General features: G+C 35.8%; 2 protein-coding genes across 8 annotated transcripts in view; one reads left to right on the top strand and one right to left on the bottom strand.

Annotated features, from left to right (window-relative positions):
• The window catches only part of LOC143904777 (protein Wnt-6), a 102,792-nt gene extending 96,541 nt beyond the window's left edge, over nucleotides 1–6,251 (bottom strand). The window contains exon 1 of the mRNA XM_077419702.1: nucleotides 6,117–6,251. The gene's annotated coding sequence lies outside the window, so the exon portion shown is untranslated. The remainder of the gene's footprint in view (nucleotides 1–6,116) is intronic.
• Nucleotides 392–27,704, top strand: Ninac (STKc_myosinIII_N_like and MYSc_Myo21 domain-containing protein ninaC). 7 transcript variants are annotated; one of them, XM_077419696.1, is made up of 24 exons: nucleotides 392–541; nucleotides 6,748–6,998; nucleotides 7,154–7,335; nucleotides 10,247–10,351; nucleotides 15,174–15,565; nucleotides 15,661–15,751; nucleotides 16,150–16,245; nucleotides 16,333–16,518; nucleotides 17,415–17,603; nucleotides 17,680–17,879; nucleotides 18,423–18,763; nucleotides 18,890–19,100; nucleotides 19,199–19,340; nucleotides 19,595–20,053; nucleotides 20,294–20,580; nucleotides 20,793–21,052; nucleotides 23,191–23,259; nucleotides 23,689–23,867; nucleotides 24,158–24,378; nucleotides 26,066–26,163; nucleotides 26,316–26,551; nucleotides 26,704–26,882; nucleotides 26,962–27,046; nucleotides 27,205–27,704. In XM_077419696.1, the coding sequence occupies exons 2-24, from the start codon at nucleotides 6,773–6,775 to the stop codon at nucleotides 27,514–27,516; spliced, it is 4,746 nt and encodes a 1,581-aa protein (XP_077275822.1). In that variant the 5' UTR covers nucleotides 392–541; nucleotides 6,748–6,772; the 3' UTR covers nucleotides 27,517–27,704. The 7 variants fall into 7 exon arrangements, with proteins under 7 accessions (XP_077275822.1, XP_077275818.1, XP_077275823.1 ...); XM_077419692.1 differs by having other exon boundaries at nucleotides 401–545; nucleotides 27,205–27,703; XM_077419697.1 differs by having other exon boundaries at nucleotides 415–541; nucleotides 6,734–6,998.
• The last annotated feature ends 48 nt before the right edge of the window (nucleotides 27,705–27,752 follow it).

Here is a 27,752-nt window from a genome sequence, read left to right as displayed (position 1 = left end):
ATGAATATAAAGATTAAGATGTCTGCGAAAGATTAAGCGAAAGCGCTGAAAAGCACGCGGCGAATTTATTAAGTATCTCGACCCGATGAGCAATTTGAAAAGCCTGCGAGAAAGATGAGGGCGAGAAAAGGGGAGAGGACCAAAGTTCATCCATGCAGCCCAGACGCTTCTCGATAGAACTTAGAACGATCCTTATAACGATGAATGAAAGATAATATGGATTTCCAAGGGTGGTGTGGATGGGATAGTGAAATGGTTGGATGGCAGTCTCGCAGTCTGGCGAGTGAAATCAATGAGCTAACAGGCTTGCTCGGAGTTAGACAGTTAGCTAATTAAGTCGGTATTATTGGATCATGGAAGCCAAGCATCGCGCTCGCATCCCTCGCGCACTGCCACCCCATACGAATACGTCGTAGTACACTTAGTCGCGGCTGGCACTGCAAGGGTGAACGCCGCGGGGGCCTGTACGACCTGCTAGACGCGTTTTAATTAGAGGTGAATTCTGTCGCACGGGACGACTTGAGAGAGCGGCGTCTCTTACGTAAGTAAGTACAATTTTCGCGCACCCTCTTCTCGTCGTCACCACGCCTACCGTATCGCGGATGCGAGGGCCGTGAAGAAAAGTTACGCATACACGAAAAATGATGAAGTCGAGGAGTGGCGGGTGTGACGGCGAAGAGTAACGTGCGGATAGTGTAATCGGTACTTGGAATACTAAATAAAATGTGTCGCGATTGATCTTATTTAAGTTATTTACGACACATGCAGAGGTAAACATTTTTATTCTCTCTACTAGAAAGAAGAAATTATGTAAAAGATCTCCTCTCTTTAATATTGTGTAAGATGAATAAAGTAAATATTATATATTAACCATATTTCAACATGTATATATAACAACGTATTGTAGTTTTTATTCTCTAATTTTTTAAGTATATAGAAAACCTATAAAGAGAAAGTATTTTAATAACTATAACAAGTGAAACAAAAAGTATAACATCATTCGTAAAATGCATTCAATAGCAAGTGTTATTGAAGCCAAGTTGTCATATTTTGCTACGACAATGGTAAGATATATATATTAAGAGAGAAAAATTATTCATAAGACTTTCGTGTGGCGATACACGAAAGTATTCATCTCTCATTTATAGGTTTCACAACAGGTTGTTTCCAAGCGAAGCAACATACAAAATCGCATGTCCGTCGTATTGGAATTTCTGACATCGACATTGTTGAAACGAAAGAATGAAGCAAAAGAGAAAAACCCGAAGATGGGCCGAGATGGAGCCTCTCGCGACTCGCGCAAACCCAAAAAATACACCGGGAGGTTAAATGTTACATGAGCTTCGGCGAAGAGAAGACCAAGCGACCAGGTTCTTGGTATCAATTAGCCCGCTGACGGAAATAGCGTACAATCGCTACAATTTTTCGAGACGAGAACGCGAGAATTGCAACACCTCAGGCTTGGACTCTACGAACAGGCTCTGACACTTTATCTGCCGAAAGCATCGATCGCTGGGAGTCTATAAAAGGAACAAGACGCGAAGCAAGAAAGGACTCCGTAAGACGTCCCGCCTTCGAGATGTACGCGTTTCTACGCCGCGAGTAGTTCGAACCGCAGCATGCGAAAAGACTTGACCCGTGTGCGCGGCGATTGCCTCATTGCGGATACCTGCACCAAAAACGAAAGATAAGTACAATCTAAACTACACAAAGGGAGAACTTTAGAAAGACGAAGAAAAAGCGACTTGGAACAAAAAACCAACTCGCGCTAACTTCGCGATATCTTGAAGAATTGCTACGTTACTCGAGACCTGTGTGAAGTTAGCACCCCATTTTTGAAATTTTGAAATTCTAAAAGTTGTTCCGGGTTGTTCTAGACTTGTTCTAAATTGTTCCAGAAAATCAAATTTTTTAAATAAAAATGTTCGTGAAAAATTAATAAAAACAATTTTCTGACCTGGCACGACCCTATTTTTCGAAAATCAAACTTTTCAAGGTTGTTCCAGGTTCCAGGTTTCAGGTTCCAGGTTGTTCTAGTTGGTCTAGTTGTTTTAGTTGTTCTAAACATTGTTCCAAAATATTAGTTTGATTGGTCAAAAAAACTTTAAGAAATATTGAAAAAAGAAAAATTTTAGAAGTAACAGTTTTTGGCCATTTTATTCGTAAATAAAATAACTTACTCTAAAACTATTGATTTAAAACATAGATATTTATAACCGCGAACAACTCAGAACAAAATTTTTAAGACCAGAATAAGAGCCTAAAGGGCACTTTATTCATCATCAAAAAAATTCATTTTTCGAATTTCTTGGTTAAAAATTTTGTTCCCGCGTTAAAACTCTCGTGTTCTTCACTGGAACAACAGAACAAAAATTTTTAAGACCAGGACAAAAACCTAAAGGGCACTTTACTCTTTATCGGAAAAATTTATTTTTTGAATTTCTTGGTTAAAAATTTTGTTCTGAGTTGTTCCAGTGGAGAACACGATAGTTTTAACGCGGAAAGCCTGGAACAAGATTTTTAACTAAGGAAATCAAAAAACAAATTTTTCCGATAAAGAGTAAAGTACCCTGTAGATTCTTGTTCTGGTCTTAAAAATTTTGTTCTGAGTTGTTCGCGGATATAAATATGTTCTAAAACAGTTTTGTAAGTCATTTTATTTACGAATAAATAGCCAAAAACTTTATTTTCAAAATTTTTCTTTTTTCAATATCTCTTAAAGTTTTTTTGACCAATTAAACTAATTTTGGAACAATATTTAGAACAACTAGAACAACCTTGAAAAGTTCGATTTTCGAAAAATAGGGTGCCAGGTCAGAAAATTGTTTTTATTAATTTTCCACGAACATTTGTATTTAAAAAATTTGATTTTTTGGAACAATTTAGAACAAGTCTAGAACAACCCGGAACAACTTTTGGAATTTCAAAATTTTCAAAATGGTGTGCTTACTTCACACAGGTTCACTTGAGCAGTGGATTTACCATATCCAAAATCTATTATGAAAATAAGCGAAAACTCTCTAGGCATTTCAATCGCTATGATAATAATTGGTCGCGAGAAAAAGGAAGAGGAATAAACGATTATACCGACGCTACGCAGCAAGTGCGCGGTTCTTGCACGAGCACGGGAGAGAAGCGAGCGGGCTACTTGTCACAGCGGTTCACCAGCGGTGCTTTCCAGCGGGAGGAGTGCCGAACCCTTTTCAACTGGTCCCCGAGTCTGGTCGGACCCGAGCGACGACGCTCGTTTTCGGTCCCCTGTCCCTCTCCCTCCTCTTTTTTCTTCTGCCACTCTACTACCGTTGCCGTTTCTTCCCAGGGATTCGCGGTGCTAACATTCCGCTGTGGCAGGCGACCGTCCTCGAGGCCGAGCAGATATCAACTTTCCCACACAGCTGGTTTTTGGAGAAGCGAATGTACGAATTTCGCAGAAACGCAGAAACGAATGTCGGGAAGCCTATTGATTTCTATATACGTTGCATGAGTCAATCAGTCAATTGATCACGTGGAAAATGCAAATGGAGGTTGCAACAGATCAGCGATTGCCTTGCGGCAATTATACCTTGCGCGTACCGATATATACCAATCAATAGTTACTCAACACGATTGTGCGATTAGATTCAATTTCTGGAATGCTATGGATTGGGTTTAGCCTTACCAATTGCCATCATCTTTAAAAAAAAAATACATAATCAGCACTATGGTAATATCTTCTTAGCAATAGCGACGCTGGAAACTTGCGGAGAATCGAGAACAGCATTTATCTAATGATAGCAATAATAACACTTCTCAAGAAGCAGCGATTATTCAAATCGGTTTTCCACGGAAGCAACATAAACGGAGAACAAGTATCAATTTCTCAGAAAGGAGCCAAGTCAGAAGAGATCAGAGAGATTGTGAACTCATCCCTATTAACACATACCTCGCAATGGTTCCTCATACATATCGCGCGAAACTTTCTCACAATGTGCGTTTCGTTGTCCCACAGTTCTTCCTTCCTTTTAAAGAGCACGGGCTCTCGAGTTCACCTCGCTTGTTTAATACGCAGAAGAGGACGAGCCGAAGGCAGCGAGAAGCGAGCGGCGGGAAGACCGGTGACGGGCCGAGTGACGTGGAAAACTTTTTTCTGAAATCACAGGATACGTCCACGTCCACCTCCTCCTTTCCTTCTTCGTTGTCTCGCGGCGTGCAGTCGGGCATCAATAATTTAGCGCCCCACCGTATCAATAAACTTGCACCGGCATCGGTGCAAAGCGGAAAGGAAGGCGACGCAGGATCAGCTCAGGACGAAGAGGAAAGGTGGCAAAGACAGAGAGACAGAGGCAGGAAGATCCTGGAGGGCGCCGGGAGTTAACAGAAGAAGGAGGAGGAGAAGGAGAAGGAGGATGGAACTGTGAACGTTCTCCGGATCGAGTGGCTTTTCTTACGGCCGTTCACATATAGTCAGTGACGCGCCGTCCTCTCGCTCGAGTCGCTCTCCTTTCCTCCGACTCGATTACAAGCGGCAAGAAGCGGCATTACACGGGACACGCCGTGCCGACAAATCGACGGATTATGCCGGACGGGCGCCGACCTACCGGGAATAAATGAATTGGCTAACGACGTGACTCCTCTCTTTTCTCGCCCTGCATACTCGGTGGTTTTCTCGCCGACCTGTGCATTAGCTAGGGATTTACACGAGTTCGCAAAGATCCGAGGATACGTGTCGAGGAATAGCAGATTAATTTTTTATAGGAACTCGAAGGTGTGACGCTTAATTCGCGATAATGAACGAAGCAGAATTAAATTAACTGAAATGATCGCATCTTTGAAGATGCACAATTACTAAAAGACAAAAATTATAAAGAAATATCCTATAAAACGCGTGCTTCTATATTAAAAAGTTAAAATTAAACTTTTAAGGAAAAGAAAATAAGAAAGAAAAAATAAGAAAGTATCTTTTTATTTATTTATGAAATTTTTTTTTTATTTATGAAATCTTGATTATACGTTTTGTTGTAATAGTATTTGAAACCGAATGATAATACGATTAGAAACGGCACGCTTTCATGAAGCTTATCAACTGCGTCCTTAGAGAGAAGAGAAATAAAAAAAAATCGGAGTAACTCGTAAATGGATTATGCTAAAGCGTAAGCTAAGAAAATAACATCTTAACATTAATTATATATAAAGAAAAATAACTGGCTATCTACTATCCCAGATTCTTTGCTATTTTAATATATAGATATACGAAAAATATTTATTGCGTGATTTTGCTGTCACACGTTTAACACATACACCATTATGACTGGTGAATGGTTACTGGTGACTGACACTGAGTTTTTTGTCAATCATCAGTGATTGTCATGGAGTGATTGTCAAATAAATTTCATATATCATATTTTTGTGCAACTTAATACTAAAAATTCAACACTATAAATTATGTATTTTATTGTTCTTCTACAAAATCATTTAATCCGGCGTAAATGGAAAATCAACTAAAATACGCTTGGCGGTGAATGTTAAAATATTTTTATGTAAATCGTAATATATGTGTGCGATAAATAGACTATAAGATATCCATCCTGTACATTTTTTTGTACAGGAAACAGTCACAAAATAGCCATATACAAGCTTTACAATTAGTATTGATGACTAAATGGTAAGTTTATGAATTAATTTGTCGAAATTGTTTTTAGAAGAAGCGCCTATAATTATACAAGAATATTTGCAAAATATTTAATTTTGTTTTATTCCATCTTATCGGTAAATTGCAAACATTTATTGACACAAAAATGATAAATTTACCGTGAAAGTTTTATAATTATTCCATATCTCGCGAATTAAGAAAAATAATCTTCTGAGAGAAATTTTGATGGACGCGTCTTAATTTGTTTATGTAAGAAGAATTCGATTAAATCTCAAAACGAGCAAGCTTTGTATAATTCGATTAAAACATACGATCGATAAACAGACAGAGATGCGAGTCAGGTTCGCGGCCAACGACGCCTTTCCGATCCTTTCTTCGCCCGATCCTTCTTCGGCAACGCCCGCCGAAGCTTTCAGGAAGCAAGGTACTAATTAGCGATTACCACTCGTTCACGGGGCACTCGAGAGAGAATATAATTAGCACTCACCTTTGTGGTCCGAGAAAGGGTGGGGGGAAGGCTGCTAAAACACTCAACCGACCCAATCTTGACGTCTCTTAAAATATTCCAAGAGCGTTCAAAGAGTCATCCTCGATCCTGCGACTTGATCACAAGAAGAAGATATCGACCCTGATTTCTTTGAGGATGTAAAGGAGCATTTCTTTATCATCGACGTACACATCCATAAGTATCAGTTTTCTGAAAAAAGAAACAATACATAAATTCATATGACACACAATCTGTATTACTACAAAATATGTATTACTATAATATGTACTACAAAAACTACACGTTAGTTGATAAAGTAATTCATCGAAGCTTTAATATAATCTGTTATCGTTCTTATTAAATGATATTGTTCATTGCGAACTAAAATTAATGCATTTAGTTATTTAATTATTCCACGAAATAAATATTTTATTTACTTTAAAGGAATTTATATATTCATATTGTCTCAAATTTTTTTGAATCGCTAATTGCATAAAAATAACTATTACTCGCAGAATAAAAGTTATTTTTCAAAATACTTTTTTCCGCATATGCATATGTTTTAATCATTGTTAATTATTTAGAATGATTTATAGATATTTCGGTTTCTATTCTAGCATGCACATTTCAGATGACAGACACTATCTACCTGCAAAATGAACGATTACGGTTACGGAAAACAACGAGAAAGTAACGATTTTCACGATAACGTCCGAAATGAGCAGGGGAAAATGGAAAATCGGGGTAAGAACCAGGACACAGGATCTATGACTCTTAAACGATTGAATAGTATTCAGGATCCAGGAAAGAGATATGAACTGAAGGATCGTATTGGTACTGGCATATGCGGCGATGTTTACGAAGGGATTGATCAGCAAGCTGGTACGTAACGAAAGGATATACATTCATGTAGACGAAATTCGTGTAAAACCATGAAAATATAAATCGCGCGAGATACAGAAGCATGGGAAAACTGCTGCTTGCTGCAGCAGAATAATCACACGCAAAGATAAATATACATATCGATTGTGTTTCAGGAAATAAAAAAGTTGCCATTAAGATTCAAAAGCTCACGCCGGAAACGCAGTTCCTAATTGTAGAAGAGTATCATATTCTTCGTGATTTCGCCGGTCATTCAAATCTACCGGATTTCTACGGAATATATCGCAGACGATCAACTAAGAAAGCCGAATACGACGAAATATGGTTCGTCATGGAGGTAAGCTTTAGAAAGATAATTATGTAAAAAAAATCTAAAAATTTATGATTGTGTATAAAGCACGAAATATGAAAGTATAACTTACATGCTATAAAGTGACTAATAATGCAAATTTAAAGGCACCAACTAACATTTTCACAATTCCCCTTTCTTAAACTCATTATTTTTATCTCATTGTTTATTAAAGTATATATCACATGAAGATGGAGGTTAAGGTCAACAATATTTATTTCGTTTTTTTTAATTTCCTCAAAAAATGTTTATTTTAATACATTAATGTCCCCAATATATTTTGCAATACGCATATTTTTAAAATACGATATTATATAGTATAGTACCAAAGGTCGAAATCGCAACGAAGTCCCTATCGATTCCGCGCAAAATACCCGTAATGCGCGTTTCCTTTAACATATTGTAATTCTTCAACGAGAAGACAGAGGAAAAAAAGGGAGAATACGGGACAAAGATGCAGAACGAAAGATGAAGGCGGTTTGAGGAAGACAATGGAAGAGAGGGAGAGAAAGAGCGGGTTACCGTCTGTATACCCGTGCTCAGAACCCGGAGGCAATTTCAAGCATTTGAGACCGTCGAATATACGGATAATTTACGACACACGCGCGCCCCCATTAAACAATCATTAAACTCGTTCGTGTACGCAGGTGAGGCTCGGCACGTCGCGGCTTTAATTTACGGACGGACCTCCGCGGTATGTGCCCGAAACATTATTACTTATCTCGGATAAAGCGACGATAGAGTTGACGTAATACGCGCACTCGAAAATCCGCCGAGTCGTTTCGGGAATCGGGACCTTTTCGGCCACGCCCTTTGTCGTTCAGAACACGCGTTAATAAACATCAGAAATATGTTTTTAAAGAAAATCGTTTCATTAACTTTCTAAAGTTACATGATATACTTTTTTTACGTAAACTCCAAAAATTATGCTGTCACGAAAAAACATGTGAAATATATTTTTAATATAACGTAAAATTTAGAAATAATTATGAATATGGAAAAAAATATTATTCTTTATCAGTTCAAGTTTTTTTTATTAATCAGAGTTAGGGCCGGTTGTTCCAACCTGTTGGTAAACTAATACCTAATAGTTAAATCATATATATGTCTTTATTTATCCATTACATTAGACAAAGATGGACATATGATTTAACTATTAGTTAGCTGACCAACAAGTTGAAACAACCGGCCCTTAATTTGATAAAAAAGAGAGAAAAAAAGAAAGAAGAGAGAGAGATATACTCAATGATCTTCTTTACAATAATTATAGTTTAATTTACGTAAATCTATTATATAAACATTGATTTAAGCATAAAAGCATATTCCAAAACCTACAAATGCTTAATTACGTAAATACATATTTAATCATACACATAATTTCAATTAAGCTACCATTATAATATTTTGATATCTATATTAAGAGAATATCTCTTTATCGAGATATTTGACATCTTTATTTGCTCACAAAGCAACTTCTTATACATTTTTAACTTTGACCACCCACATTCTCGATCAATCCTCTCTCAAGTCTCGCACAGATTCAAAGGCGACGCGTGAACACGCCAAAAACGACGAGATTCGCCTGAATCTCACGATTCACTTCGGCAAGCGAATTCGCGTGCGAGCCTCGGAGACGGGCTAAGTATGCGCAACGAAGAAACGTAATGAGTCGCCGGTCGCTACGCGTTAAGCTCGCTGATTGCTCGTTGCCGGAGATTACAAGCAATAAAGGCGCAACGGGCCGCGGAGGCCTGTTGTAGCGGTAGAAAGGAGACGCATCTCGTCGACGGTGCAGCGCGGACCGAATAGCAGTTTTGTAAGTCAATCGGCTTTAAAGTCGGCTCAGGCAGAAACGAGCGCCGAGATCTCGAGGAGGAAAAGAGAGAGAAAGAGAAAGAGACATGCAACGACAATGTGGCAAGGATTTATCGCCGGTGGTATTTCATATCGAGCGAGTTTTATTGGCGCGAATGTAAGGCCCCGATAAAGCCTTGCGCGACTCTACTTCTGCTGGCAAAATTCGAGAAAGAGGTTCTTCATCGTCGCACATATGTTATTTAATTGCCATTTAACTTTTAGCAAAACTGAACGCAGAACCGTTCAATTTTGCTAAAGTTAAATCGCAATTGAATAACATCTGGGTTATTGAATATAATGTTCGAACGAACATTTTATAAAAATATAATCCTACGAAAACAATCAAACTTTTAATTTAACGAAGGAAGCATGAGGCTTGGAAAAATCTGTATTAAATCTGTGTGAAAGAGAAGGGTTGAATCTGTTACGATCCGTGCGATTCACATGAGACAGTCTAGGGTAATGTAATATATGAAGCGTTGGATCACGTTTACTCATAATTACCGCACGCTTCGTGTAATTGTAGACATATGCGCGAAGTTTATTACACTTTTTGATTATAAGTTCTTCAGGTGCTTAATTTCTAGAGAAATGGATTACGAGAGTCTTTTTCTGCCTGAATTAACTTTCGTAAAATCTATAATTAAATGAAGAATCATTCAGAAATTATTAGAGTAGAAGCTTTCGTACAGATATTTTACCCCAAGGCTTGTGGAATACAAACACACACACGTAAAACTTAATTCTAAACCCCCGTCCACCGACTCAAATTACTTCCGCAATTAGATTGGCATTTCAATTAACACATCAATCTCATGTTGCACAATTACATCATAAGTAAAAAAAAAGTTAGCAATTGTTACACAACAGTTATCTTATAAGCGGTGTGAATCGCTCATAACATTTATGACGAGTTTAAGCTCAAATTCTCAATAAATGAGCACAATTTTGCTGCTAACTTTTTTCATCTAACTTAGGTTTCTTAACTCAAACGCATGATTATAATTATAACTAACAACATGGCATTATTTATATGTTATAGCTCTGCGAAGGTGGAACAGTCATAGATCTCGTTCGTGGGATGATCGCAAGTGACAAAAGAATACGAGAGGAACATATTGCCTTCATCTTAAGGGAAGTGATCAGGGTAAGTTTCCTGTTACGTAATATATGTATCGAGATATGTATATTATGACATATATACTTTTTTACACGAGATATATACATCATATTGTTGAATGGTATATTCCGCAATATTTTCTTATGATGCAATTTTTCTCAATTTGTATTATTTACAATACATTATTATTTTGCCATGTCTTGTACGTAAAAGACTCACTCGTGTAGGCAGTATATATATATATATATATATATATATATATAGCTAAAACGATATTATATAAATTAAAGTAACACTGTAGATAGAGTCACCGAAATGTCCTTTAGAAAAACATAATACAACAGGAACCAAATTAATTAACGAAAGATAAATGATCGAAAGATCCTAGGTAAGTGGCACGTTTTGCATAAGACCTAAGATTATAAATAATAAATCATTGGTGTTATAACGCGAATATATCTGACTAACCGAAAAGAGGTAAGCCCGAGCAAGGTAATTAGTTTTTGCTCGGGTACGAGAAGGTATATGAGTCGGTAGCTGAGAAAAGTGGCCGTCGCGGAATGTCCAGCAAAATTGTGCCGCAATCTACCCCTCACCGTACCCCTCGCTATCCCTCGTCATTCTGTTTCCTTCCTCCCTTTCTTGATACAGAGAGCGTATTAAATATTACTTGCATGACAGAGCGCGCACCGGTGAGCCGACAGAAATGATAATAGTAGATGTATATAGCCACGGCAATAGTCGCGTTATTACGATATAATTATGTTCGATGGTATGTCCCGACGATGCTTTTATCTTGCGGCAGGTTACCCCTCTGATTACAGAAAACGCATTGGCGCCGAAGTATGTTCGCGCTGTGCAATTACAAGACACAGAAAAAGCGGGGTATTTCGCGACTTTACAAAAATACGACTCATAATTAGGATAACTATGCGATAAATAACTGAAATTCTAAAGGGGGGATGTGTGTTGCAGAACTATTTACAGAAATAAAAATTTACACAACGATTATACGCGAATAATTATAGAATTACACGCCATTATACACACATATAAAAATGTTGTAAACTATGTGAATTTGACAAAATATTTTAATTCTATTGTTGTATACAAATTTTCTTGATATAGACAGTAAAAAGATATATTTAATTTTTCTTTCAGAATTAATTCATATGTATTTTACTATAAAAGTGAAATAATTAATTCAATATTTTTATCAAAATGTGTGTGTGTTATAACACATATAGGTATACAATTTTGTTGAAAATATCGGACTAATTATTTCAGTCTTATAATAATGAATTTTGAAAGAAAAAGAAAAAATATATCTCTGTACTGTCTATGTAAATAAATTAGTAATTAACTTAGTAAAAAATGAATTAATTATCTCATTTACAATAACAAGGCAATAACCTAATAAATTCGCGTAACTCATAACCAGCGTACAAATATTATTTATTTTTGTTTTGATCATTATTAATATTAATGAGTAATACAGTTAACATCGCAATAAATTTAAACCGCCGCATTAATTGAAAATTACCCTTGTTTACGACAATCATAAAACGTTAATTTTTCCATAAGTTTCGAGAAAGAAACAAGCAAAAACTGATGTAGTGGATGACGAAACGTGCCGGAATGACGCAGATAAAGCACAAACTGAGATTCGAATAACACTCAAATAAAAAAAAACAAAAGCAGAGGAGACAAAGAGAAAGAAAACGGGGAAAAAAGGTGAAGGAGAAATGGGATACGAAGAGCTGAACACCCTTCGGTTTCATAAATTGCTATGATTTTGCTTAATATAGTTAATGGTCACGGAAAACGGATTCGCTTATTTACAATGATACTACCTTCCATGATTCCGGTTTCTCCTAGGAGGTCGGATAATTGGTGAGGATATCGTGCTCATTTCTCAACGAACTTAAGAAGCCACATGTATATATAGACGGAAAAATAAAGATGAGAATCGAAAAAAGCGAATAACCGATGCACGCCACAGGATGAAACTTATAAGTGACCATTTCCGTTTTGTTCGTGTGTCACTGATTTTTCCTTGCTCATTACGTCTCTGCATTTGACTATTTATTTCTTTATTTATCATTTATGCGCGCGCAGAATAAAATTAGCTGTAATAAAGACGTCAGGTGTTTCAAATGCTTGAAAGAACGAAATAATTAAACTAATCAGCAAACGATATTATTTATTACTATATTATCAATAATATTTTATTTGATCAACAAAATAATAGTTTTTTTATTTTTTTTATTTTTTTATTTTATTATTTTGATATTGTAAAAAATCACCAGAAGAAAAATTTTATTTAAAAATAAAGCTTCAGGTAATAACGAAGAAATAATTAGAAACAAAAATTTTTATATAGTTAAATATAAAAAACTGATTTGTTTTTGTTTGTTAATATAATATGATAATTTCTATCTATCCACACAGATTTGTCTATATTGACTAGTACTCTGTTCCATAATATATTATGATTATATTCAACTACAACATCGTAACTATAGACCAATACAGCATAGTGTCATGACTAATACAGCATAAGTGTCACGAGCCGTTAAACAGTAAGCGCTTAAGACATATCATTACTGTCATTTATTCCGTAGTCCGTACACCGGTACAAGATAAACGAGTATAGTAGTACAGGACTACATAACAAGACTACATTACAGCATCGTCTGCACTCTCTTCAACGTAGAAAACATATATACATATATTCCCGTTTACGCATTAAAAAATTTTCATACATTAATAGCAAACGCATTAAATTCAAATTCATTATTCCCTTGTATGCGGGCAAGCTAAAATAAATCGACAAGCGTTGATTTCCAGTTAATCGACGCTTTTGTAACACGTTCTAAAAATAGATATTAATAGTTTTATATATTTAACAGGAAGAAGTGCAGTGTGTAGTTAATTATTAAATCTTGAAAGAATATCATGGAATAAAAAAGAAAAGAAATATTATTTTTAATATTATAACAAAATAAAATTGTAAAAAAAAGGTAATGTGGGTTTATATTTGATAACTAATAAAATAAATAATAACACATAAGGCATACGTAATTGTGCATGGGTATACGTAAATATGTGAAAAAAAATTTCTGATTCTAAAGTTTATAATAATAATTATAACAATCGAAAATGTCATGCAGTATCATTGATTGACGAAGGTTTTCTCATCAAATGAGAAAAAGATATTTCTCTCGAAAGCCACTTCTTCCCCCATAAGTTCACCGAGGAAGCGCGGCGAAAGGGCACAACGTGTAATGGGCCCGCCAGTATTCTTTCTCTCGCGAGTGGCTCATGGCTCACACGGCGGTAATATTTACGATCCAAGCAGTTTGTCACTAAATCATTATGTGGGTCTACCTTTCGGGTATGCCCCGTGCACGCACAATCCGATGCCCTTCGCCACTGGGCTCCAGCGCTCCCCGCCCTTTCTCCTCACCTCCCCGATTGCCCCGACGCCGTTCCTTCTCCACCTTGGAAACTGCACGCAACCCTCCCGTCTCCCTCTTTCTTTTTCCTCCTCCCGTTCTCTCCTCTATGCTCTTTCCTCGCAGATACGTGTTCCATGGGCCCGGTAGCGATTCGTCCACGGTCACTCGTGCGGTAAATCAGACCACGCTGACGTTTAATGCCGGCAAATTACACGCGAAATAAATGCCCGCGAAGAGAAGTGCGCGCAGCAAGCGCGCACAGTGCTCGAAACAGAAACACAAAGAGAGCACGGGAAATGGATAAAGAACGAGAGACGAATGGAGACTATACCAGTATGCTTCTTCTGCACGATCGTTATATCCCGTTTAATCTTTATCCGCCAATTAACAATTCGTTCGTCCTTTGAAAGTTCCCTCCTTACCCTTGTAACTATATATTTCTTATGTACTGCCCGGTCTCTCAACGAACATTCATTAGCGGTATTTTCTATTTTTCTGTCTTACTTGTCAAAACGAATGCACTATCCAGTGAAATATAAATTTCATACAAGTAATAATTTGTTACATAAATTTATTTAAAAAACATTAATATAAATAATTCAAATTTATTATTATTGTCTGATATTGACATCGATAAGCCTGATATACGAAGAACTCAAATGGAAATTTACATCAGAGACAAAAATAATTGTATTCTTTGATTAATTAAAACAAATTAATAAAAGATTTATCCAATATACGTAAAAATAAATTAAAAATAAATTGTAGATCCGCGGGAAATAAATGAAAAATTCCGCGTTTATAATGAGCAACTTCGCAAGGTAGCTTAGCTTTAGCTTCGGAGTGTGGCTTTGAAGCGACTTGCTGATGAACCAGGTATTAATGATTTCATGCCCATGCCACGTCGGAACTGTGCTCACTGACCCGCGCTTGTTACGCGCTGTGAGCACGGCCGGCCACAAATTATAGATTGTTCAATTTGCAGTAAATCTATAAAGATGATTCTCGCAAGACGCTGAAGGTGCCGAGTTGCCAACTTCTCTTCCGCATCGCCGTGTATCTCAAAGATACTACGTTCGTGTTGTTCTTAAATTCGAGTCTGCGATCTCAGAACATTGCACGAAGTGCTGTATAATATTTATAGCACACTTTGCAGTTTTCAATTAAAAAAAAAATCCTTAGCACCACCAAATATTCTCTCTATTGCTAAATTAATAACACGTATATAACAAGTTTTTCCCCTGAGAATATAATTTAACTGTTCTAACAATCTTTCGTCTATGTGCTTCTAAATCTTATTAATAATAATTTCTCAACTTCATAAAATAAATCTTGTACGCAACGACAATACTAAAACCAGATATTGCACATTGTGTTTTCTTTCTCAGGCTTTGATCCACTTGCACGAGCACAACGTGATCCACAGAGACGTCCGTGGCAGCAATATCGTTCTGACGAAGGAAGGCGAAGTGAAATTAGTGGATTTTGGGCTCTCGAGAACGATGAAAAGCGAACTCGAAAAAAGGCGCACCTACGTAGGTTCACCGTCCTGGATGGCGCCGGAAATGATTGGTGGGAAAGACAGCGGAGCCGACAGTGGATACGGCAGCCGAGTCGACGTATGGGCCATCGGCATCACGGCGATAGAACTGGCCGACGGCAAAGCACCGTTCGAGGACATGCATCCGACTCGCGCGCTCTTCCAGATCGTCCGGAATCCACCGCCGACTCTCTACCGACCCGCGAACTGGTCGAAGAATTTCAATGACTTCATTTCGGAGTACGTGACCGGATAGACATGAAAATCTCTTTATTACAAACGAACGTCGCGAACTCGCGAACGAAATAACGTGAGAGCTTACACGTCTGTTTCAGATGCCTCGAAAAGAATCCCGAGAACAGGCCGTACACGATAGAGATCATCGAGCATCCCTTTCTGTCGGAGCTACCCGAAAACGATTATCCTGTAATATATGATTTTAATGCAATGTAGACTATGAATTAGAAAAGGTAGATTATAAGTACAGCGCATGATTATAAAGTTGTCAATAAGCCATCAAAATTCCTAAATGCATAAATTCGGTTTTTTATGTTTTAAAACTCGATTGATTAATTATTAAAAATAATAGAAATTGCATTAATAAAATTAATTTTTCATTAAGAGAATATAATTAACATCTTTTATAAAATATTTTTTATTTTAAATTTTCCATAACTTTTCATAACATCTTATAAATAAGGCACATAGTTTCGATCTGTCTTTTCTTTTTTAGAGTCTGCAAATATTAAATTCGATGTAATAATCAACTGATGTAAATTATTATGAAAATCAAAAGATTAAATATACACAACGTGATTTTTCAGCTGACGCAAGAGATCAAAGCGCTGTCAATGGATCTCTCGGAGAAGGGCAGACAACAAAGAAAAGCGGAATCGATAGTTCGTAATGGTTTCTTGAAGGTAACGACTCGCGCAAAAAAACACAAGCTGAACTGCGAATGATGGACTTATATGTGTTAAAAGAAAATCTTAATTGGCTGGATATAGATTCATCAGAATGAGCCACCGGAACAAATGCTCATGGAGGACTTAGCGGCACTGGATATCCTGACTGAAGACATCATCTTGGACGAACTTCGCGAGAAACTGCGGCGAGGTGAATATCACACGTTTATCGGCGACATTTTACTGATACTCAACCCGAACGAGGAGCACGATATTTACGGTGTTCACGTAAGTCTGATGTTAGAACATCGATTTTCTGACAAATAATTTTCACAAGTTTAATCGTTAACAAAAATGACATCGTTGCGCTTATCTCTTTCTCGAAACCAATATTAAAACTTTCATCATTAAAGAATAACACACAGATAGAAAAAATATTAATGTAATAAAAAAATGTTGAAAAAAAAAACAAGAATAATTATTACATTAAAATTTACAAACAATATTTTTGTGTCTATGATCAATTAGCAAGAAATAACAAATGCAGTTGTATTTTTTAATTTATCTTCAGATTTTATTTATAATTTCACGTGCATCAAATATTGCTGTTTCATGACAAAAAAACGGAAACTTGTCAATCATGTGTGTTCAATAATAAAATTGCAAACTATACATACATCATTATAAATTGTATAAAGGGGCCTTTTCATGCTGACGCTCGACGCTTGATTTAAGCGTCAAAACTGGTCACGTGACCAACTTCATCGGTAAGAAGACTAAATAGCATCAAATATGCGAGCGTCGAAACAAGCAATTGATTTGACGCTGGAATTAAAAAGACTATCACGTGACCTATCACATGATCAAGTTTGACGCCCAAATCGAGCGTCGAGCGTCAGCATGAAAAGGCACCTTAACATAAACATGAATAATTTTATTTGCAGCATCACGCAAAATGTCAATGCAATATTTTTGTGTCTATAATCAGTTTGCAGAAATTACACCTATACACTTTTTGATTTATCTTCAGATTTTATTTGTAATTTCACGCGCACATCAAATAGTGCTATTTTATAATAAAAGAGCGGAAACTTGTCAATCATGTGTGTTCAATAATATGAGATTGCAAACTACATATACCATTATAAATTGTATAACAAAAACATGAATAATTTTATTTGCAGTATCACGCAAAATATCAATGCAAATCACGATCGGATAATGCTCCCCATATCTATTCCGTGGCGGATAGCGCGTTTCAAGATGTCATGCTTAACGAAGAAGCTCAGCACATTTTGCTAGCCGGTGAAAGTGACTCCGGGAAAACGACGAATATGCTGCATCTAGTGGAGCACCTTATGTTCCTCGGAAAAGTGAGCTCGATGCGACCGTATTAACAATATATAAACAAAATTACAAGAAAAGTTATTTACATCTTTTTACTTTCAGGGCCTGCACGATACCGGAGCGAGAGTGCTGCGAGCTATAAAAATTATTCATGCTTTTGCAAACGCGGCGACACCGCTGAATGCTAATTCAACCAGATGCATATTGCAAATACAGACAACTTTCGGGAAAACCGGCAAAGTATCGGGGGCAATATTCTGGCTGTATCAGTTGGAAAAATGGCGCGTTTCGACTCGCGACAGGTATAATTTACTTATCTTGAAAGAAATTTTTTTTTCAACATAATATGACTACGCGGACTTTGAGTCTTTTAGCTGAAAATCTCTAATCTTTTAGAGATTTTCAGTTTTGCAAAGTATAGCACAAATTGAAGTATGAAGCACCAAAGAATATATATTGCATTCTATATTCCCATGTATAACGGGTTACCATTATACAGGCATATATGACCAAAATAAGCAATACTTACTTCTTATAAATTTTTTACACAATTCGAGAAAATACAGAAATAATGTAATAAAATAATAAAATTATATGAATTATAAAAATAAATAATAAAAATAATAAAATAAATTAGAATATAATCGAATTAAAACAAAATTCACATAGAAATATTATTATTAGACTAGCAAGATCCAGTCCGACCGAAAATGACATCTTCTCTAATTAACTGTAATAATAATCTAATTAATATTAAAAATGATAAAACGAGAAATAGAAAATAATAATAATTCGCAAAAGTATGCGATGTGCTAACATTTCATAACAAAAAAGTATTTTTTCAGAAATCAATCAAACTTTCATATTTTTTACTACTTTTACGACGGTCTCGAGGCATCAAAAAATTTGAAAACGTATTTCTTACCAAGTGGTAGAAACCTTCGATACCTCAGAATAACCGATAAAAGCACCGAAAAGAAACGAGCGTTCAAAGTGAGAAATGATCCGCAAAACAACGCGGTTAAACTCGAGGAACTTAGGGATTGTTTTAAGTTTATGGACATGGAGGAGCATTGCGAGACTATTTGGAAAATTCTCGCAGCCATTCTGATGCTCGGAGAGATTCGATTCGTTGAAGGCAATAACGGAGAAGCTGAGTTGGACAACAGCAAAATTGCTAACAGAGGTAAAAAACTTGAATTCGAAAACTTTAATTCGTCAATGCAAGAGAATTATTTTAGTATATTAAATCCCGTTAAAATATTTACTTGTTCATGAGATGTAAAAACTAATCAGCTGTTTCGAATTGCAGTGGCAGAACTTCTTGGCTTGGACTCGAAGAAATTTATTTGGGCTCTCATTAATTACTGCTTGATCGTGAAGGGATCAGCGATACGTAGGAAGCACACTTGCGAAGAAGCGAAAGAGGCACGAGATGTCTTAGCGAACACTCTTTATCAGCGTTTAGTAGATTGGACAATCAACATCATTAACTATAAACTTTCAATGACTCGTAGCCTTTAGTAAGTTACGCGAAGATTTCATGGAAATGCAGACCACAAGAATAAAAATATAAGAATTTTGTATCGATAATTTTTTAATTTCTATTTTGATTTTTCAGTGGCGATAAATATTCCATCAGCATCCTTGATCACTTTGGACTCGAATGTTTCTCAGTAAATCGGCTGGAACAGCTATTGGTGAATACGTTAAACGAACAAATGCAATATTATTATAATCAAAAAGTATTCGCTTGGGAAATGGTAAATTTCTAATAAATAATCTGTTAAAACATATGAGCTCATAATAAATTTATAAGATTTTGTTTTAGTATCTGTCTGTTGAATATACGCTATTACATTAAAATCCACTCGCGTCTTTTAGCATTAATTAAGTTACGATCATAAAAACTTTCTGCACAGCTGTAAAATCATATCAGCAATAAACTAAAAAATTAACAATTATGTACTAAATAAAAGAATTTAGAAGTATCGAGTACTCTCTATTACGATTTCAGCAAGAACAAGAAGAGGAGGATATACCCGTGCAACGATTACGCTTTTACGATAATAAGGAAACGGTTGATGAACTAATGAGCAAAGAAGCTGGCCTCTTTCACATTATCGACGACGCTTCACGGCAAATGCAAGACGCTCAGTATATTCTCGAGAGGATTAAAGAACATAAACGTGGCGTCCACGTGAAACCGGTGAGTTCGCACGAGTTCACGGTCACGCATTACACCGGTAAGCTGATATACGACGCCAGCGAAATTGCCACGAAAAATCGAGACTTCATACCGCCGGAGATGATCGGCACGATGAGATTCTCTTCGCACGATGCAGTCAAGCAGATGTTCACCAACAAGCTAACCAAGTCGGGAAACCTGACGATCGTTCACGAACATTGTCTCGCGGCTAAGAATACGTCGAAAAAGAAATGGAGTGCTCTTATGCAGGAATCTTCTATGTTACGAGTATGTGAAATGATTGCAAATAGACATATCTCTTGTTATATCTCAAGATATATATTTAATATCCCTATCTTTTAATTTCAATGACAGATATTATTTGATGAATTCGATTTCCAAATAATTCGAAGCATTTTTTATTTTAAACGTTAATTTTAACGTCAAAAGCACTTGAAGACGAAACACTTTCCACGAAAATTAATCCTTTAGTTTACAGCATAACAAAACCTTTCTTTTTAAATTCAGCAGAAATATAACACTGCGTCCAGAGGACAGTACTCACAGTCGCGCAAGATGCGAACATGCTCGTCAACGTTCAGAGGGACGAGTCTCGAAATTTTGAAAAATCTCGCGATAGGCGTGGGCGGCACACATTTTGTCAGATGCATACGCTCCGATCTCGATGATGCTCCTCGCAGCTTTTACCGCGAAATCGTCAAACAACAAATCAGGGCGTTAGCAGTTCTTGATACCGCGAAAGCCAGACGACGCGGATATCCATACAGAGTACCGTTCCAAGAATTTCTTCGAAGGTAATTTAATTGTCTTGTAAAAATAATATTTTTGATTAAATACAGTAAGCTGCAGAAAAATAATGTGTTTATTGACTTGAATGTAATAAGCTAAATGAATAAGAACTCGTTGAAATAATATGTTACACAACCAGCAACAATTAATACTTTTCTATTACATGTATGTACGTTTTCGTTTTATGAAATGCAAAGACCGCTGTTTTTAATTACAGATACAAGTTTCTAGCCTTCGACTTTGACGAAACGGTAGAGATGACGAAAGATAACTGCAGATTACTTTTGATCAGATTAAAAATGGAAGGCTGGATTATCGGCAAGACCAAGGTTTTCTTAAAGTACTACAATGAGGAATATTTATCGCGCTTATATGAAACTCAAGTGAAAAAAATCATAAAGGTTCAATGCATGATGCGTGCCTTTCTAGCGCGTAAAAATATTGCCTCGAAAATGTGTAATATCAAGAAAGAAAGTGGTAAGTAAGTTTTCGATCGAATAAATCGCGATTTGTCAACTATTTATAGTTTAATATATATATATATTATAAGTTAAAACCCGAAATCCGTCAAAACCCGAATTTACTATGGTAAATTCTAGTTTTAACTATAAGCCTTTTCGGTAATTCGCGTTCTAACTGAAAGAAATTTAGTTAAAACTATTAGAATTGACCGAATGCATTTCAGTTAAAACTAGAATTAACTGACCGCTTTAGTAAATTCGCGTTTTATCCACAACGCGATGTGGATTTGAGAAACGTCCACGACGCGTTCTGCATAACTTTTGATATACTCACAAAGCGAATTTGCTTGAGAATTTGTAGAAATAATATAAAATTAGAAAACACAGAGATGAATTACTCAAATAAAACGTATTTATTACTAATAAATCAAACTATATTAATTATTAGACTCCAGGAACATAATTATTACAGCAATCTGATAACATTACTATTTAAGAACACTCTGTTGTCTAGGAATATAAAATAAAACAAAATAATATAAAATCAAACAAAAAGACTTAGAAAATAGTACAAAAATTAAAAGGAATCATTGAATAGAATTATTTGTTCTTGCACTCGCTGTTGTTATGACATTTTGAATTGCAGAGAACTTCTTCGAATCGACAATTGCACTTTTTAGACATACAATAACGCTTGCAATGGCATATAACATATAACAAATCTTCGCTTTGTGAAGATCCACGCTGCCTACCGGCGGAGGTGGGTGCGGGAGGGGGAAAGGCCAAAGACCCCCCCTTGCACCCCCCCCCGCGTGTGTGTGTGTGTGTGTGTGTGTGTGTGTGTGTGTGAGTGACGCGCTTTAAACACTTAAGGGCTGCTGGAGTGTCAAGAATTACCGACATTTTTTTGAACAGACTAAACTTTGAATTGACTTTACGGAATTGAAAAAACTTTTTTACAGAATTAAAGTACGCATAAAAACGAAGGGAGCTACAGTCGATTTTACATCAAAAACGAAAAAAAATAGAAAAATTATAGTTTGACTCGTGACAACATTTGCTGCACATAAAAATTTAGACTTTGTACGTATAAAATAAGCATACAGCACCCTCGGAATTGCAAAAAAGAACAATGTTGTGCTTTCAGAAATGAGCCTAGAAGCTTTAGTATAAGAGAAAAATTTGTCTGAAAATCTCATATGTATGTATGCGTGCGGAGTAGTATTGCGTGTAGCGAGAAATGGCGCAGCGATCGAATAAAGGACAGATGTCATTTCGTTAGACAAAGACAGATATAGAGAAAACAAAATTAGAAATGTTGACATTATCGACACCGAGAAAGTTCGGCCGTCACACACACACACACACACACACACACACACACACACACACACACACACGCGCGCGCGCGCGCGCGCGCAGGTGCAAGAGGGGCCTTTGGCCCCCCTCCCGCACCCACCTCCGCCGGTAGGCAGCGTGGACCTTCACAAAGCGAGGATTTGTTATGTGCGATTGCAAGCGTTATTGTATGTCTAAAAAGTGCAATTGTCGGTTCAAAGAAGTTCTCTGCAATTTAAAATGTCATAACAACAGCGAGTGCAAGAACAAATAATTCTACTCAATGAATCCTCGTATATTTTTAACTTAATTTTAAAGAGTTAAAAAAGGTTCGATCGTTATTTGTGAGTCAAAAATGCGATTAAAATAAATGTCATTATATGCGATCCCGAATTATATGCAATATTAGTATAATGAATTGTGATTGTGGATGCTACTTACGTGCTATATTCTTCGTCAATTATTAGTGTCGCAAATATTAACAAACATATACATTGCCGATTAAGGGATTTCGCGTTTTGACTGTAAGAGAAACACGTTAGACCGCGAATTCACTAAAGCAGTCGGTTAATTCTAGTTTTAACTGAAATGCATTCGGTCAATTCTAGTTTCAACTAAATTCTTTCAGTTAGAACGCGAATCACCGAAAAGGCTTAGTTAAAACTAAAATTTACCAGTAAATTCAGGTTTTGACGGATTTCGGGTTTTAACTGTAACATATATGTATATACCTATATATATATATATATATATATATATATATATATACCTTTATAAATGTTTTAATGTTTCAATCGATAACGTGCATTGTTTTAGTGAAGAAAGCGTCAATCAAGAGAAATAACTCACTCACTGAAGAAAAAGCGGCATTGATGATACAGAAAAGTAGGTATTGAAAAATATAGAAAGTAACATTGATCCTTGATTATGTAAAATGTGAGTCACGTACTTTACATATTTTTCACAACAATATGTTTCCAAATGAACAAATCCTGGCGCTCATATTTTAATAATATATTTTTACAATTACGAAATTATCTTCTTTTAGAATCTTATATGTGATAATTAAAAAAATGTTTTCATTTTTTTGTAAATTTAAAATGTGCAAGATACAGCAGGATTTATGATGCAACCTGAAGAAATTTTGTAAGAGCTATGTGTGTTATTTAAACGGCCAATGTATATAAATTGTAATTTGTATATTAAACGTTTAACAACCCGTCGCAAGAAGTTTATAAATATTTATGTAATATATTTATTTTATAATCATTTGTATAAATCAGTCGCTTATACTTCATTATTATACTTGTTCAGCATACAGAGGACATATTGTAAGAAGAGAAATGGGGCCTTCACTCAAGGAAGAAATGAGTCAAGAGACGAAGGATTTCATCAAATTCTATTACAGCAAATGGAGATCGAAAAGCCTGTTCCAAGTCCTCCTACGGTACCGTGCAGCCCGATATCAAGATTTTGTGCAATTATCGCAACAGGTATTATCTCTTTTCCAAATAAAATTCATAGATTAATTTCTTTCAGTCTGTTATTTCTTCTAATACAAAACAAATATGTTATCCAAAATTTCAAACAATTTTTTCGAAAAATTATTTAAAAACTAATTAAAATATAAATTAATGATTAACAATATTTACCAATTTACATTTTATTTTACTCCAAGTTTCTTGATTTTTTTTCTTTAATTTTAAAATAAAGCAATATACGAATTTTTATTAAAACCTCACACCCAAGAGTGTAAATAAATTATCAAGTGTTTGTGTAACAGGTTCATCTGTACAATCAATCGATAGTGGCAGCCTTGGAAAAAATGAATGAACATGTTGTATCCCTTGAAAAGATCGATCCGAGTGCCAAAATAGATGCCTACGTAAATGAGGTAAAACCGCCTCAAGTTTACAAACTGCCTTTCAATATGCAACAAGAGCTCCCGTATTTCGACACGAATTACATGAACGATCCTTCGAACGTAAACATTAAACGTGCAGGGTAAGTTACTTAAAACATCTTTTAAACAGCCCGTAACAAGAGCCTAAATGAGAAAAATGTACCAGAGATACGCATAAAATGTTGATAACTAGAACATAAGTTTACCATATACTCTCTAAATCTGAATCAGTGAATATAGTACTGTGAATCAGTGACTATTCATTGAACATGAAAAGATATTTGAAAGAGAAATAATAATAATCAATTAAGACATAACCTTCATATTAAGATATAAAGATATTGAATGCTTAAAAATTTTAACATTTAAGATTACATGTAAAGTAATTAAAAAAAAAAACGAGATATTGTTTAATGTATCCGGAGGAAGTTTTTATTTTATGGTAAAATCATTTCAAACCCGAAAAAATTGCGCTTTAAAAATCATAAAGTCTTTAATGAACATACGCAATAAAATTTTGTAAAATCGGTTAGACATACATACATACAAGCAAAGTGACGAAATTTACTTACCAACTGTTATCCCGCCGCGCCGTTACCCCGTTCCGTAAAGATGACGCTGCCTACGCGGATGCGCGTTCGACCTGTGCGCATGTGCCACTGCCGACCACAAAACGCCGTAACCTTCGCAACTCCAGAGCGAAATCGAATATCGCGAACCACAGAAACAGCAGTGCGTTCACGCGAATTAGTAGAATTATCCAATACTTGTCCGATATATCCTGCAGTTCTTTGCGAGCAACTAACACTTTTAACGAGTAACAGACATGAAAAACGCGAGACGGTACCGGAGTCGTCCGGAGTTCAACCTCTTAACAACGCGACGCGGCGCGAACTTGTCGCCAATATGGCGGATGCGATGCGCGTGACCTCTGTACGCATACGCTGATTACAAGACGCGCGTAAAATTTAAACTATTTTAACTTTTTGCTATCTTGAGAAAAAATTTTTCATATCTATCTATACTATCTATACTATTATTATAAAGCAACAGAGGGTTTGCATTTTTTTTGTCCGCTATGATCTCGGAAACCAATAGACCGAATTTTTACCAAACGTATATGAAATAGGGGTAGAATTTCCCGGGGAGTGCTATAGGGTGTATAGTTTTTCGATACCGATCTTCTGGAAACCGGTTTTTCTAATTTCTTCAATTTTCGGTAAATAATTGACGAAATTTCAAAGAATTATAGATCAAACAGGGGTAGAATTTTTCGGGGAGTGTTATAGAATGTATAATTTTTCGTTACCGATCTTTTTGGAAACCGGTAATATATAATAAAGGTAAAACAATAGAAATGAAATTAATGAAAATTATAAGAAATAGAATTAAATCAATTCTGCGTAAGATATAATATAGTCGATTTTCAAGAATACGAAATCGACGAAAAGAAAATATTACATGAGAGTCATTTGACGAAATTTGGAAAAATATGCAGAAAATGTACATACATACAGAAAATGTACATACATACATAAAGCACCAACAATCTTAATTATGAAATTGTTATTAAATATAGTAATTTCATAATTAAGATTGTTGGTGCTTTATGTATGTACATTTCTGGATATTCTGTTCAGTACTATTTGTCTTCTTTTTTCACATGCTGGTCTTCGGCCTTGTGCATACATACATTCTTCATATCGCGTGGTTGCTATTAAAAAAGTAGGAATTTTGAAAGCAATTCGACAATTTAACTGAGATAAACTGAAAAAGACATTATCGCAGGTCTATATCATCCACATTAAGCGACGAGCACGAGTCCTGGGATGCACCGTTACGTAGACAAACCGTACCCTGGGCTAACAAAAATGTTCACACCAGAGGTATCTAAATTCGCTACAAAGAAATTCTGAAGAGTTCTAAACACCCAAATTAATAAATTTTATAAATTTGTTTTGTCATATATATTAGCTTATCATATATTATTTGTGAGATTATATCATCATCTCTTTTCTAACATGATACATTTTTTTAGATATCGAGGTACAAACAACAAACTCGCCACATCGCGTGCCCCTTCATCGTTCGTCGATCAGCGGTGAGCAAAGTTTAATCAACACTCTATTCACCAGGGATCCGAATGTTCCGATTCAGTGTCCACCGGAGGAACCACCCCGCCGTAACATTTCTGGCTTTCAATCTGCGAATAAACGTAACTCCACACACTCTTCCAAATCTTATACTCCTTACTGCGCAAAATTGCAACAAAACGTGAGTTATTACACGACCACGTAATTTTTCTTCAAGATAATAAGTGATTCTTTAGAAAATACTGAGATGTTATCTTACAGTACATAATTACAATAATTTTCCAATTTTAATTACTCTACACATATATATAAAGACTTATAATTTATATATAGAACAACATCGACGCCGGATACACTAGGAAGAAAGTATCACCGCCACCAGTACCAGTCAATCGAACGCAACCCTCAGCAATGCGCAACTTCAACAATTATGAATCAAACATTCAAAAAAAAAATAGTACAGAATGGGAGTTTGAGAACAGAAATAATCGCAATATTAACAGTGATATTCGGTACATTCATCGTTAATATGAAAAATTCTAGCAATATTAATAAATTCTCTCTTCGTAACATAATTTTTTTCCATTACAGTGTAAATGCTATCAAAGAATTGGAAATGATCGGACGCAGGAACAACAATGATGAAAATGACGATGCACCACCATTCAACTTTCAAGTAATATCTCAGTTTACTTGTTTTATTCTTTTAATCACGGTTATATACGTGTATATATATTTTTCTAAACATGTTTTAAAAATGAAAATATTACATCACAAACTTCAGAGAAATCTACATATTGTAAAAGCAGTTTTCAAAACAGGTTGTTATTCTAGGCGATGCTGCGGAAAACGCCTCATCAGCGTGCTTCGATGAAACGTAACCCCGTATACGAGAGCGTCACGCCATCGAAATCAGTACCAAAATCTTATCACCGCAATAACGATTTAGACGAATCGAATACTGTCTACAAGAGTAGCGATAGTCGTAAAGATTCGCCAGAGTGGAGTCCGAACGAAATGATCCTCATGTCAGAGGAATACGCGAATGAGAATACGGAAGCATTGAATAAAAAAGACGCAAAAAACAGTGTTACTACAGAGATAGCACCGGGCATTGTTGTCAAAGGCTACGTGGCTGACCTCTAAAAACTCACAACCAGAGATTAGTTGCATCAAAATCAATTAATTGCATTTATGTTTAAGCAAATTATTTCTCTTTGTTTATTTATCATATCTAGGACTATAATTTGGAAAAGAAGAAAAATCGCTAATTAAAATTTAGTAGAGATAAAAAATTAATGCAACCAATATCTCATATTTATTATACATATCTCATAACAATTATAAAATTTCTGAAATTATTATAATTGTTATCATAAATT

This window comes from Temnothorax americanus, unplaced genomic scaffold, assembly GCF_048541705.1.
Source record: "Temnothorax americanus isolate GAGA-0224 unplaced genomic scaffold, ASM4854170v1 Scaffold58, whole genome shotgun sequence".
In the NCBI taxonomy this organism is placed as follows: domain Eukaryota; kingdom Metazoa; phylum Arthropoda; class Insecta; order Hymenoptera; family Formicidae; genus Temnothorax; species Temnothorax americanus.
This window is presented reverse-complemented; position numbering and strand designations above follow the sequence as displayed.